This window comes from Phyllobates terribilis, unplaced genomic scaffold (assembly GCF_046119375.1).
Source record: "Phyllobates terribilis strain yellow unplaced genomic scaffold, ASM4611937v1 Scaffold_3__8_contigs__length_932513732, whole genome shotgun sequence".
Classification (NCBI taxonomy): domain Eukaryota; kingdom Metazoa; phylum Chordata; class Amphibia; order Anura; family Dendrobatidae; genus Phyllobates; species Phyllobates terribilis.
Genome location: NW_027362763.1, coordinates 202,044,276 through 202,058,794, shown reverse-complemented (window position 1 = coordinate 202,058,794; position 14,519 = coordinate 202,044,276). Strand labels below are relative to the sequence as shown.

The window sequence follows — 14,519 nt, the reverse complement described above, 5'->3', positions numbered from 1 at the left end:
ACGCCCACGGGGAGGAGTAGTACCAGGTAACAGGTCGATAGGGCAGTCGTATGGTCTATGAGGGGGTAGTGTCTCTGCCTCCTTTTTATTAAAGACATCAGCATAAGACCAATAAGGAATCGGAAGTCCAGGTAGATTAGCTGGGGTAGGAGAAGGACGGACGGGATGGACGGGAACCAGACAGGTCTTATGGCAGTCCTGTCCCCAGCGAAGGACTTCTCCGGTCTGCCAGTCAAGCACGGGTGCATGTCTCTGGAGCCAAGGTAGACCTAGCAAGAGGGCGTGAGAGAGTCCAGGCAGAACATGAAAGGAGATACTCTCAGAATGCAGCATTCCCACCTGTAGAGTAATGGATTCGGTGATGAGTTGGATGGGGCGTGGTAAGAGACCCCCATCCACGGCAGCAACAGACAAGGGTACAGCCAGAGGTTTGGTGGGGATGCGGTATTTCTCTACCAGGGACTGTGAAATAAGATTCCCGGCTCCTCCAGAGTCAAGTTGGGCTAGTTCGAAATAACGGTTCTCCCCGCAGACGATTGAGACTGACAGCAGCAGAGATGGAGAGGATTTATTCTTGTCTAGGTCGACCTCTCTGAGCGAACCTAGACACAGGCGTTTCCCGACCTCTCCGGGCAGGCACGGATCCGGTGCTCCTTACTGCCACAGTAGAAGCAGCTCCCCTCGGCACGGCGTAAGTCCTGACGGGTTTTGACCATCTTGGTCTGGTCGACCTGCATAGGCTCAGGAGAGTGTACCTGGGGAGAGACGGATTTCTGAAAAGTAGGAGCTAGACGTGGAAACCTCCTCTCACGGGTGACCTCTTTGGCACGCTCCTGGAACCGTAGGTCAATCCGGATGGCAAGAGTTATTAGGTCATCGAGAGTGGTAGGAATGTCCCGACCGGCAAGTTCATCTTTAATTCGGCCGGACAGACCCTCCCAGAAGACGGATACCAGAGCGTCGTTATCCCAGGCCAGCTCCGAGGCAAGGGTACGGAACCGTATGGCATATTGGCCCACGGTGAGACTTCCCTGACGGAGGCGTAGCAGTGATGATGCGGATGAGGTCTTCCGTCCGGGTTCGTCGAAGACTTTCCGGAAAGCCATGAGAAAGGCAGGCAAGTCGGACACCAGGGGGTCTCCTCTCTCCCATAGAGGATTTAGCCAGGCCAGGGCCTCCCCGGTGAGATGGGACATGATGAAGGCAATTTTGGCCCGGTCGGAGTTAAACTGGTGGGACAGGAGTTCAAAGTGCAGGGTGCACTGATTTATGAAGCCCCGAGCCTGGGCGGAGTCGCCTCCGAAGCGAGGAGGTGCAGAAAGCCGGGGTCCGGGGTAGGATACCATGGTATTAGTGGACAGCGGAGCTGCCGGATTGCGAGTCATGGCACTGGCGGAGGTTGCTGGCGGAGCAGTCAGTGTCCAGGCGAGAATTGACATTCCGCAGGTGACCCAGGATGGACTCCTGTTGGGACCTCTGACGGGACAGTTCATGACACAGGTCCGAGAGCGAGTGAGCTTGGGTGCCACCGGGTTCCATGGCCCGAGCAAACTGTAACGGGTCTGGGAGGCGGAACCTCTGAGCTACTATACAAGGGGGCGGTCCTTGTAAGGGAGCGGGTGGCGACCAGGCAGGCAGTCACAGCAGGTGACCGGGACAGTCTCTAGAAGAACGGGCAGGAGGTCACGGCAAGTGACCGGGGCAGTCTCTGGATGAACGGGCAGATGGTCACGGCAAGTGACCGGGGCAGTCTCTGGGTGAACGGGCAGATGGTCACGGCAAGTGACCGGGGCAGTCTCTGGGTGAACGGGCAGATGGTCACGGCAAGTGACCGGGGCAGTCTCTGGGTAAAGGGTTGGTACGACCTGTGGCGGCTGATGGTAGACGTGAGCTCCCAGGTGAGCAGGCGAGAGTCTCTGGATAAACGGGTGGTCACAGCATGTGACGGCGGAGCCTCCAGGAAGACCAACAGACAGGCGGCAGATGAGCGCTCCCAGGTGAGCGGGCAGAAGTCTCTGGACAGGCGGGTGGTCACAGCACGTGACGGCAGAGCCTCCAGGTAGGCTAGCAGACAGGCAGCAGATGAGCGCTCCCAGGTGAGCGGGCAGGAGTCACTGGACAGGCAGGTGGTCACAGCACGTGACGGCAGAGCCTCCAGGTAGGCTAGCAGGCAGGTAGCAGATGTGCGCTCCCAGGTGAGCGGGCAAGCTGGTCCATAGACAGACTGACAAGAGTTGGAAGGCAGACCGTCGGACCTCAGGCAAGCAGGCAGGTAGTTGATGTGCGCTCCCAGGTGAGCGGGCAAGCTGGTCCTTAGACAGACTGACAGGAGTAGTAAGGCAGACCGTCGGACCTCAGGCTAGCAGGCAGGTAGCAGAATATCAGGCAGGAATAAGACAGCAAGCTGGCAGGAATCTGGCAGGTAACTGGCAACGGGACCTGAGGGCTGAAGCAGAGTAGTGAACAGTGCAACAACATTGCTCGGGCACCTCCATTTTGGAGGAGGTGCCTTATATATGGTGAAGTCCTCCGGCCATTGGCCGGGGACTCCTTAGGACGGCGCGCGCGGCCCCTTTAAGAGGGAGGGAGAGCGCGCGCGAGCGCCCTAAGCACAGTGGCCGGGAAGGAGCGCGCGCTGCCAGCAGAGCGGGAGGAGGACGCCGGGCACGGAGCAGAGAGGTGAGGGGAACAGCGTCCCTGCCTAGCAGAGGGCAGGGACGCCGGCGCTACACATATGTACCATCCTGACAAACTTTGAGGAGGCCACCAAGATGGTGAGTGGCGATGACGCCATCATTAGTGTCAGCATCCCACTTGTCTGTCTTTTGCAACGCTCTCTGCAGAGACTTAAAGAGGAGGCATTGCAGCCAGAGTATGATGAGATGGATCAAGAAGCCGTAGCGGGCGATTACACACAGCCCAGCCTCATCTCATCCCAACGTGCATTGGGGGACAATGAGGGAGAGGAGGAGGAGGAGGAGGAAGAACAGGAGCTGCTATCATGCGTTGTAGACGGTAGTACCTGTACAAGTGTCATACCGTCGGTTCAGCGTGGGTGGCCTGAGGACAGGGGGGAGGAGGAAGAGGAGGAGGAGGAGGAGAGCATGGTCAGTCGTCATCTTGGTGAGGACACGGAAATCTTGCCCGTTACCAGTCCGGCACGCATGGCTGACTTTATGTTACGCTGCCTTAACCGTGACCCTCGCGTTTTCAAAATGTTGGGTGACAGTCATTACTGGTTGGTGACACTTGTAGACTCCCGCTACAAGGAGAACTTTCACTCTCTTATTCCTGAGGCTCTCTTATTCCTGAGGTGGAGAGGTCTACAAAAATGGGACAATACCAGAAGGCCCTTGCTGCAGAACTCTTAAAAATATTCCCATCTGAACACGCTAGCGGCAGAGGTCACAGTTCGTTGCCCAACCAAGGCGTACAGGCGAGAGAGATGCAACTCCAATCCAGCAGAGGCAGGGGAACACTGTTAACGTTCTGGGACAGTTTTCTGACACCCGCCCAGCTTACAGGCCCTGAGGCACGGGGTACTCTCACAAGGAGTGGAAAGTTTCAAAAGATGGTGAGGGAGTACCTTGCCGATCGTACCAGCGTCCTCCGTGATTCCTCTGTGCCTTTTAATTATTGGGTATCCAAGCTGGACACTTGGAATGAACTCGCTCTGTACGCCTTGGAGGTCCTGGCCTGCCCTGCCGCTAGCGTTTTATCGGAGCGTGTTTTTAGTGCCGCTGGGGGAATTATAACTGATAAGCGCACTCGCCTGTCAACTGACAATGCTGACAAGCTGACCCTTATCAAAATGAACAAGGGCTGGATTGGGCCAGACTTCTCATCACCACCAAATGACAGCAGAGTAACATAAAGTCAAATCCACTGTGTTATTTCGGGAGGTGTATTCACATGCACCGCTTCACACCCACACATGGGTATACTCTTCCTCGTTTCGGCTGTTTAATCTTCTTCTCCTTATCCTCAGCCTCCACCACCACTATACCACCAGGGTGCCAGCATTGCAAGTTCCTCCGTCCTTATTTTTGGCAGCTTTTGCTTGCAAGGCATAAGCAAATACTATGGGACACCCACTCCCCAATAATGGGACTTATGTTTGTAATATGCTGTACTGCATGGCTTTTGTAAGGGGCATTGCAAGTTGCTCCGTCCTAATTTTTGGCAGCTTTTGCTGGGAAAGCATAAGTAAATACTATGGGACACCCACTCCCCAATAATGGGACTTATGTTTGTAATATGCTGTACTGCATGGCTCTTGTAAGGGGCATTGCAAGTTGCTCCGTCCTAATTTTTGGCAGCTTTTGCTGGGAAAGCATAAGCAAATACTATGGGACACCCACTCCCCAATAATGGGACTTATGTTTGTAATATGCTGTACTGCATGGCTCTTGTAAGGGGCATTGCAAGTTGCTCCGTCCTAATTTTTGGCAGCTTTTGCTGGGAAAGCATAAGCAAATACCATGGGACACCCACTCCCCAATAATGGGACTTATGTTTGTAATATGCTGTACTGCATGGCTCTTGTAAGGGGCATTGCAAGTTGCTCCGTCCTAATTTTTGGCAGCTTTTGCTGGGAAAGCATAAGCAAATACTATGGGACACCCACTCCCCAATAATGGGACTTATGTTTGTAATATGCTGTACTGCATGGCTCTTGTAAGGGGCATTGCAAGTTGCTCCGTCCTAATTTTTGGCAGCTTTTGCTGGGAAAGCATAAGCAAATACTATGGGACACCCACTCCCCAATAATGGGACTTATGTTTGTAATATGCTGTACTGCATGGCTCTTGTAAGGGGCATTGCAAGTTGCTCCGTCCTAATTTTTGGCAGCTTTTCCTGGGAAAGCATAAGCAAATACCATGGGACACCCACTCCCCAATAATGGGACTTATGTTTGTAATATGCTGTACTGCATGTGACGCGCCCCCTGGGCCGTGTGTACACGTGTGTGGTATACCCGGTGCCGGGTCTCTGGGGTCTGTAGTCTCCGTGGCGGTGACCCGGTCCCGTGGCTCAGGCTGGTCAAACCAGTGGCAGTCTTTCTTAGGTTTTGAGGTTAATTGTCCGACTGCGCCACCCGTGGATTGCGGTCAGGGAGTACCACCGCTGCGAGGCAGACCGCTGAGGCTGGTGATGTGTGCGCAGCATAGAATGGGATAACTCCCCTCGGGAGGAGTATAGCCTCAGGGCAGTGAGTGTGGATGATGGGGGTGATGGTGCACGAGCGCAGCAGGAATGACTCAGAGTCTTTGCAGTGCAGTTCATGGTCTTTACTGATGATTATAAGGTAGACCCTCCCGGGAGTACTGGCTAGTATAAGAGGCCTAGTCAGTCTGTGAGCAAGCAGGAGTTCCCCTGGCCAGGTGGAGTTGTAGGCCTCCCCGTCTGTCTGCACTCTTCCTGGCTACCTTGCTGTAAGCTGGTAGAAGTAGCTCACGTCCCTGAGTGTACCGTGTAGTGCTCACCCGTATGGCTGGTGACTTGGGGCCTTCTGTTAGCCTCCGCTCCACGACGGCGGTGCTGGTCCCTTGCTTGTGACTGAGCCTCCGGGCTTCTATGGCCAGAGGACCTGAAATCCCCTGCCGGCTGGTTTCTGCTGCTGGATATATAAGTCCTCACAGCTTCGGACTTCTGTGTCCGGTTCCTATTGTCTTCTGCCAGGGCGAGCTCTGCTCAGCTTCCAGCCCCTGGTCTTTAGCTCCTAGCTCCTACAGAGCTCCTTGCTGTTACTTTCCCTTGCTCTCACTCTGACTCTGACTGTTCTCTGACTCACTCAACCCCGCCCCAGATCCAGTTTATAAGGGCAGAATTCTCCCCTCCCAGGATTGGGGCAGGAGGATGTTGCATGTTTAAGGGATCCTGACCAGGAAACCTCCCACTTGCTCTCCGACGTAATATCTTTATTACTGTGGTGACCAGACCCCTGGGGTGCCACACATGGCTCTTGTAAGGGGCATTGCAGTTCCTCATAATTTTTGGAAAGCCTTCCATTCACTGCTTAGGCCAACAGTGCACGGGAGACCCAGTTGCTATAAATGGAAAAAAAGGTTTAGTTAACGCCCTCTGACCTCCATGTCATTTCCAAGGGGCATTGGAGTGGCTCGAAATTTTTGGTAGGCATTTCACTCACTGTATGCCCTATAACTGTGTAGCCGAACCGCTCCTTTTGTTACAAAAACATATCCTACAAGACATATCTGGTTGACTGGCCTGATATTGATGTGAATGGTCCCTGTTCCTCCTGCTCTTTCTCCTTTGCCACTACCTCATCCATCATTTATCACCTGAAGCTTTGTTTTAACTAGAGTCATAGAACTTGGATAGTAGCAGGAAAACATCCAGCAATCCTCGGAGGAGGTAGGATATGCGCCAAAACGCTGACCACCTCAGGCCTAGCCGCTACTACATACATGCGCTTGCATTACAACAAAACAAAGCAGATGCTAACTTCTATCATCCTCATCATGCTCCTCACTTTGGCACTCTCAACTCCCCTGATGGAGAAGCCAGGGCCCACCGGAGGAGTCTGATAGTCCGGTGGGCTTGGCCAATGCTGCCCTAAAGCAGGCCAGGCTAAGAAAAGTGTGGGAAAGGTTACCGGGACAAATAGGGGTATGGACACCCGGCCACCCCCTGGAGGCTGGGGAGCAAGCGGGGACACCCAGCCACCAGGCAGCTGGGGACTGAGTATGGATACCAGGCCGCCGACACAGCCATGGCGTGGTGGCCAGATTCCGCCTCCACATGCCTAAAAGGCCCAATTTAAAGTGCAAGCAAGCAAGCAGTATGGTATTGCAGCCTGGGGGTGGGTGGGTGGCAGGCTGCATACTTGCGCTTGCATTGCAAGGAATGGGAGAGGTACAATTGAACACTGCCCTGGGACAAGGACTTGAATGGGGATAGTTGCAAGTCTGCAACGACAGGTGCAAGGTGGGAGGCATCTTCGCATGTACCATGAACAGGGGTTTGGCATGCACACACTACAGCGGAATAGGCTCTCCTTCCCACTAAATGCACTGGGGAGGGCACAGGTAATGTTTTGGTATACGCGCTTAATCTTATGTATAAGGCACACCAGGACAAATATGGGCGGCTGGGGACTGAGTATGGATACCTCGCTGCCGAAACAGCCATGAGGTAGTGGCCAGCTTCGGCCTCCTCCAAACTAAAAGACCCCATTTCAAGTGCAAGCTAGCAGTATGGAATTGCAGTCTGGGGGTGGGTGGGTGGCAGGCTGCACAATTACACTTGCATTAAAAGAAAACATAGCAGATGCTAACTTCTGTCATCATCATCATGCTCCTTACCTTGGCGCTCTCAACTCCACCGATGGAGAAGTCAGGGCCACCGGAGGAGTCTGGTTCTCTGATGGGCTCGTCCAATGCTGCCTAAAGCAGGCCGGGCTAAGAAAAGTGTGTGGGGGGATGTTCCAAGGAGAAATAGGGGCGGCTGGGGACCGTTTATGGACACCCGGCTGCCCCCAGGCGGCTGGGGATCATGTGTGGACACCCGGCCGCGGGGCGGCTGGGGACCGAGTATGGACACCCAGCCGCCGGGCGGCTGGGGACTGAGTATGGATTCCAGGCCGCCAACACAGCCATGACGTGGTGGCCAGATTCCGCCTCCACATGCCTAAAAGGCCCAATTTCAAGTTCAAGCAAGCAAGCAGTATGGTATTGCAGCCTGTGGGTGGGTGGCAGGCTGCATACTTGAGCTTGTATTGCAAGGAATGGGGGAGGTACAATTGAACACTGCCCTGGGACTAGAACTTGCATGGGGATAGTTGCAAGTCTGCATCTTCTGATGCGGTAAGGATCACTTATGATGGGCACACTTTTAGACAGTGACCTGGGAGTCAGAGATGCTTCCAGGGGTCTTCCCGTTGCTGTTCCCTTGTCTTTTCAGCACTTTATGCATGTGTCACACAGCACATGGCCAGATAAGGTTGTAAAATGTTAAAATGACATTTCACGGTGAATGCATTTGTCATAGTTGAAAGCAATACAAAAGTGCAAAAACGCATAAAAAATGCTACTTGTGAACATAGCCGAAGGTGTGGAGGAGTATTTTTGTTTTTGGTCATTTATTTTAACTTATACACAAGTCTTTACCCTGGAAAGGATGTTCCTTAACATGTTTCACAGGAAAAAAGTTTCACTTTCGTTTTTGAACGTTTTATTGTGAGCCTGTAAAAGTGGCTTAATACCTCTGACCACGTTGTTGACAGCAGTGACCTGGGGGTCAGAAATGCTTCCTGGGGTGATCCCCATGCTGTCCCCATGTCATTTGAGCACTGTCACTATCGTTTTGGGCACTTGTTAGGCTTTTAAAAGACTGCCGGGGGTGCCACCGCAAAAATGCTCGAGTCTTCCATAGACTAACATTAGGCTCGTTGCTCGGGTCGAGCACCCGAGTATCACGGCGAGCTCGGCCCGAGCTTCGTGCACCCGAGCATTTTAGTGCTCGCTCAACACTAATAATTACCCTGAAGACTCTCTGATTACCCGCGCTCCAATGCACGTTTCGCTCATTAGCTTCCTCAGGAGAATATGGCATAATTTGCTCCCTTCTTCTGCCTTAGTCACTAAGATCATTGCTGCAACATCTTCCAAAAAATGTCCACTGTAAAGGCCTGGCGAGCATTTTGGAAAGACTGGACAATGCCTTCTGTGCCTTTCCATTCGTGTGGAATGGACTAGCGCTGATGACGATGGTTCTGTGTCCATCCCATAGCAGGGAAAGGCATGGGAGGATTATAAACATATAGTCACAGTTAATATGGGGGTAGGGTGTTAACTTTAAGTCCTACAATGCATTATATTTCTTGGTCTCATGACATTTGTACAAATCATATGGTTCTCCTGTGTGAAAGTTTCATTTTTGGTCAATTTTGCCTTCATATAAACATGTTGTCCTACCTTGTCCATCCTTTCCCCTTTCTGCTCATCACACCAGTCATCAATCTTCCTGCATATCCCATTGTGTTATTTCCTACCTTTTGGTCTCTATATATTATCACCGTTCTCTCCTTGCAGCTAACGCCAATCATCTCGGATCTCGAGTACCTTCTGGACCAGCACCTACTGATTTGTATCAAGTCTTCGGACACAGACGAGTCATATGGTTAGTAGACATACTGTAGACCTGTCATAATGATGTATTTTCTGTCGGACCGTGTGGATCCCCATATATCAAAGAATGAGGCTCTGCATGCTCAACTTCTGCTCCATCAATTGTATATGGGACTTCGATAGAAAGCAGAATACAGCGCTTGCCTTAGCCTCATAGAGAATAAGTGTTGTAGATATTTTTATGCACAAAAATAACAATGGTATTCTCGGAGTGATACCTTTATTGGCAAACCAGAAAAATATATATATCTGCAAAATATCTGCAAGCTTTCAGAGCACTGGGGCTCCTTTTTCAGGAAGGATTTTTTTTTTTGTAATCCTGTGTGAAGAAGAAGCCTTTGTGCTCTGAAAGCTTGCAGATATATTTTTTCTGTTTAGCCAATAAAGGTATCACTCCGAGAATATTTTTGTCATCTTTGGGCATAAAAGTATTTACATCGATTTTTCTGGTTAACACGGTACCACAATATAACTTTGTATTGTACATCAAGAGAATAAGTGTAGTAAAGATGCACACGATTACCTTCCACTCCATTAAGATTTGTCTCTCTTTGGGATTTATGGAGCTCCCAGAAGTTGGACACCCAGGGAAGCGAAAGTTCAACACTTTGCGCAAACCCTTTAGATACGTGGAATATACAATGCTGCCTCTGCATCAAAACTAACAACCAGTATGGATTAAGGGTCTAGCATATTATGTGATATCCCATTCCATCATGTCATGTAATATGGATTGAGCTTCTGCTCAGTTTATCTAGAATATTTTCAAGTAGAAGAAAAGTGATCACAATGACAAACTACTTTACAGGTGTGGCAAGTGCCAACAAGAAGATATGCCACTCTATTTCCATTCAGTGCCATGGTGCGCTATGCTATCTATGTAGTGTACCGGTCTAATAATTAGAATGGCACACTATGTAAATAGAGTTGCGTGTCGTCTGTAATGTTGGCACTTGATACATCTGTATTTTATGGCATCAGTGTAACGTCCTAATGGAGCGTTGCACAAATAGTTATATTTAGTAAACCCAAGCCATTTCATGGTTGCAGACTGGCTGAAGTGATGCACCACGCAGCTCCATAGGGAGTAGTGTTTTAGTCTCAGCCCTCATAGATAGTGGGCGTAATTGGGCAACCCTATTAAAGCACCGCTTCAGCGGTTTTCTTTATTTTACCGCTGGAGTGGGGTCACTAATCTAATTTCCCTGACCCTGGTATTATATTCACCAGCCACACTCTTTATCTATCAGAGCCGCTCCAGTTGTGACCTGCCCAATCACTCCATTGTTTGCTGGGCGATCCGGAAGTCACTACTCAATGTAAGTCTATGAGAGGCAGAACGAGGCCTCATAGACTTACACTGAGAGCTTGTGAGCTACCTCTGACTTCTGGTCAATTAGAAGATGCGTTTACAAGATGGCGTCGCAGGACAAGAACAGTACCGGGAAGAGCTAAAGACGGCGGATGGTGAGTATAAAACTAGGGTCAGGGAACTTAGATTAATGGCACCACTCCAGAGCTAAAATAAAAAAAACAAACGCTCAAGTGGTGCTTTAAAGTATCATGCATGCTTATGACTTAGCTTTAATAACTTAGTCATTGTGGCAGGTTCCCTAAAAATGCCAAAATTGATTAAAAGTAGGCTAGGAAATAAGGTAAAGGAAGAAGTTAAAAACTTTGGCTTTATTTGACTATAGGTGACTGTTACCACTGACCTTTGCTTAAAGCACCACTCCAACGTTTTTTTTATTGCACAGCTGGAGTGGTGCTTCAAATGTAATTCCCCTGCCCCATCTGATACTCGCCTTCTTGTGTTTTCATAGGTTTTCGCCGCCGCTCTCGTCGGTCTCCGGAGAGAAGTGACCTGCCGGCAGCTCCAGTGTTTCATGGAGCAGCGCGGGGGTCACTTTTCAATACAAGTCTATGAGGACCTCGTTCTGGCTCTCATGGACTTGTATTAAGAGCTTGTGACGTAGCTTCTGACTTCCCGCCAGTCAGTAGCTACTGTCACGAGATGGCAGCCCCGAAAAACGGTGAAAACTCCAGAGAGTTAGTATATGACTGGGGACAGGGGGCTTAGATTTAAAGTGCCACTCCAGCGCTAAAAAAAACAAAACAGCTGGAGTGGTGCTTTAATAGAAGCACCACTGAACCGTTCCAATGTCCGTATTCAACGACACAGAAGCGCATGGAGTTTGCAGGCTCTGTTCTCCCATCTGCTATAAGGAATACAGAGCATATGTAGATATGTTCTATTCCTCGGCAGCAGTCAGATTTGGATGCAAACCATCTTATCTTTCTAATTGATATAAAAATAGTTCAGGTTCTTTGGCATCTTATTATATTTATAGTGCATCTCTCTCTTTTCCTGTAAAAGTCATCACTCACACATTTTCTATATGTATTTCATTATAATCTCTAAGCTATAATACTGATGACTTGAATATGAATTATTGACTCTGACAATAAAGACACACACTCATAAGCTAAAGACACTTAAAGGAGATGAACAACTGTAGGGACTATTTTTTTAACTTAAAGAGGACCTTTATCACATTCCCAAAAATGGTAGCCAAAAATAGGGGCGAGTTCTTGTAGTTACTGGGTTACCCTCGTGTCATCAAACATGAGCCTCACGCTCGGGTCATTTTAAAGCCCTGTAGAATTCCTGAGGCCCACACCCTGTAGGCACTGTGGGTTAGCAGACAATGCCCAGGCCCCCAGCTTTGGACAGAGTGGTGTGGGGGGTGATATGTAGAAAAGCCAGATGGACTAGGGTTAAATCCTAGCACTCCAAGTCCTGATTAGGTGCACCTGGATACCATTGACTAGAACCAAGCCAAGTGTTCACTGGTCAGTTAGCTGGGGGAAGCTGAGCAGAGTGGGTTGTGTTGGAGCTGGAGATAGACAAGTCAGAATCTCTCTGAGAAGAGACTGCAAAGGCCGAGTGAAACAAACTGCCAGTATCAGTGGTTGCTGTGGACAATATCTGTTTTGTGTAACCGAACTGGGACTAGCTCAGCCATGTATAAGTAGCCAGGGTCTGTATTATTTAGTTAGCGCCTGGACAAGGCTATGGATTTTATGTTTATGGTTTGGTTTTTGTGCTGTGGAACCAGTAGAAATGAACATTATTCCATGCGTGATATAAAAAAAAACCCTTCGTGTTCCAGGTGGCTACCCGATAGAGCAAACCCCTACATAATTCATGCAAAATGGAGTACAATCTTTAGGCTAACTATAACCAAATTACTGCAAAAAAAAACTAGAATGCAGACATACTATACAAAATGTGCCATAATTCTGGAGACTTGTAACTATTTAAAATATAACAGAATTCTGCGATGCACCAAATTACACTAAAATTGGGGCACAAAAAATGATTTAAAGTTCACTCAGGAAGTGGCGTAAAGTTAGACTAGATCATCTAAAGATTTTCCAAATTTATCATCCTGCATGAGTCATTGTGTGATTTTGGCGCAATTTTAAAATGCCTAATTGTTAGTAAATCTGCCCCTATATAGGAAGCCTAATTCACTCTTTCCTTGCCTGAGACAGGTGAGGGCTGCATTGCACTCCGAATGGAAGATCCTCAGCAGAAACAGTTCCCATTCTTCACCCTTCTGACACATCATGGAGAGGATACAGGTCAATTTCAGGGAGAAATCTGTCTGCATGCATCCTCTGGAAAACAGAGAGAGAAGTTATATGGTAAGTCATGTAGGATAATCAGTTGGAAAAAAAATATGTAAGATTTAGTTATAATGTAATCTATGAATATCAGCATTTTTAATCTGGAGTTTTGTGAGATTGCAGATTATCACGTGGATGAGTTAGAAAAACTCTGTTTATATGGTGCTAGATAAAAAAAATCAAAACACTTTTTTACCATACACTGATTTTTTTATGCCTTTGACAGTGCTACAGTTTATTACACATTATACTATGTTAATATTTGTATCTTAGATTTTGTGAAGATTGAGAAAGATGAAACTGTATCACAAAAGCAACAAATAAAAGCACAATGCAGCCAGCAATGGGAACAGGCATCCAGGTAATCACAAAGTGTCTTAATCTATTCTTACATACAGCAGTAAGGACATCGCAGAATAATTATTATTATTTTATTTATCATCATTTCATGCTACACAAAAGTGAAGTTGTTCTGCAGAAAGTACTGAACTTCTATGGTAAGAGGGGATAGTTTACACCAGAAACTGGCGTATATTGAGCTCCATAAAGTTTATAAATATAACCCAAAAAGTTACCAACTGCAAAAGTTTCACACATATTGTAGCCAGCTCACTAAAAGTCCCCTATGGGGCTATGCAAATTGTCTCTTCAGAGAGGAAGAGGACCAGAACTCTAATGCCTCCTATAGGAAATAGCAATCCTAAAAGTCAATATCGACCCTCTAACGAGTCTTCTCACATGACTTAGGATAAAGGCCAGAACCAGAATCTCAATTTGTAGACACTATGTTTCTGGGTACTGTCCCTGGTCAGTGCAAAGTGTGAGATCTGGTTTGGCTGGGTGAGAGGCGTATGTCGAAGGAAAAAAATTGCAGTTTTCATAATTTGCATCCGATATTCAGATGAAAAAAGATCGGACTGCACTCAGATGATATCCGAGTGTGGTCCTATTTTCACGAATTGACAGAAATGAGAAGACAGAGAAATCTAATCACACTATGATCACACTCTGAGCAAATGCCGATCAGAGTGTGATTAGCATATTTTTACATTGCGTTTTTGACGCTTCGCTTTTCATCTCATTTTATGTCATGTTTTAAAAAAAGCTGCTTTGTCTTTCATACTTCCCAATATTTTGCTTTGACAAAACTTTATTGATATAGCAATGTGTGAATTACATTTGTTTCTGATGCGTTTGTGCAGTGAAAACACGTGTGCCTTTAATATCGGTGGATTTTCCGCATCTAATGCAATGCAAGAAAATCTACACATAAAACTCAGCGTACCCAAAAGAGAAACTGACAATGTGGGTTTGAAACACGCACTGCAGGTCAGTTTACGCTGAGTAAAAAAAAAGCAGAGTGAGCATGAGAGTTCTATAAATCCCATCCACTTTGCTGGAACTGTAAGGCTATGCTCACACGTTGCATTTTTGCTTTGTCTTTTGCTGCATTTTTAATTACCGTATATTCCGGCATATAAGACGACTTTTGAAGACTGAAAAATCTTCTGTCTAGTCTGGGGTCGTCTTATACGCCGGTAATGCTTTTAAACTTTCAGAAATTGACATGCGGGGATACTCTGGGGGTGTTAATAAGCTGCCGTGGCCGTATCCCTGCCATGTCGGAGTTAATATAAGGTGGAGGGAGTTAAAATACGGCGGCGGTAGGTCCAG

General features: G+C 48.2%; 1 protein-coding gene across 3 annotated transcripts in view; it reads left to right on the top strand.

Moving 5' to 3' along the window:
• INPP5D (inositol polyphosphate-5-phosphatase D) overlaps nucleotides 1-14,519 on the top strand; it is a 171,584-nt gene that overhangs the window by 135,463 nt on the left and 21,602 nt on the right. For all 3 annotated transcript variants that reach the window (XM_073674490.1, XM_073674489.1, XM_073674491.1), the window contains 3 exons: nucleotides 9,057-9,144; nucleotides 12,711-12,863; nucleotides 13,119-13,206. In XM_073674490.1, coding sequence (XP_073530591.1) covers nucleotides 9,057-9,144; nucleotides 12,711-12,863; nucleotides 13,119-13,206 — 329 coding nt within the window. The remainder of the gene's footprint in view (nucleotides 1-9,056; nucleotides 9,145-12,710; nucleotides 12,864-13,118; nucleotides 13,207-14,519) is intronic.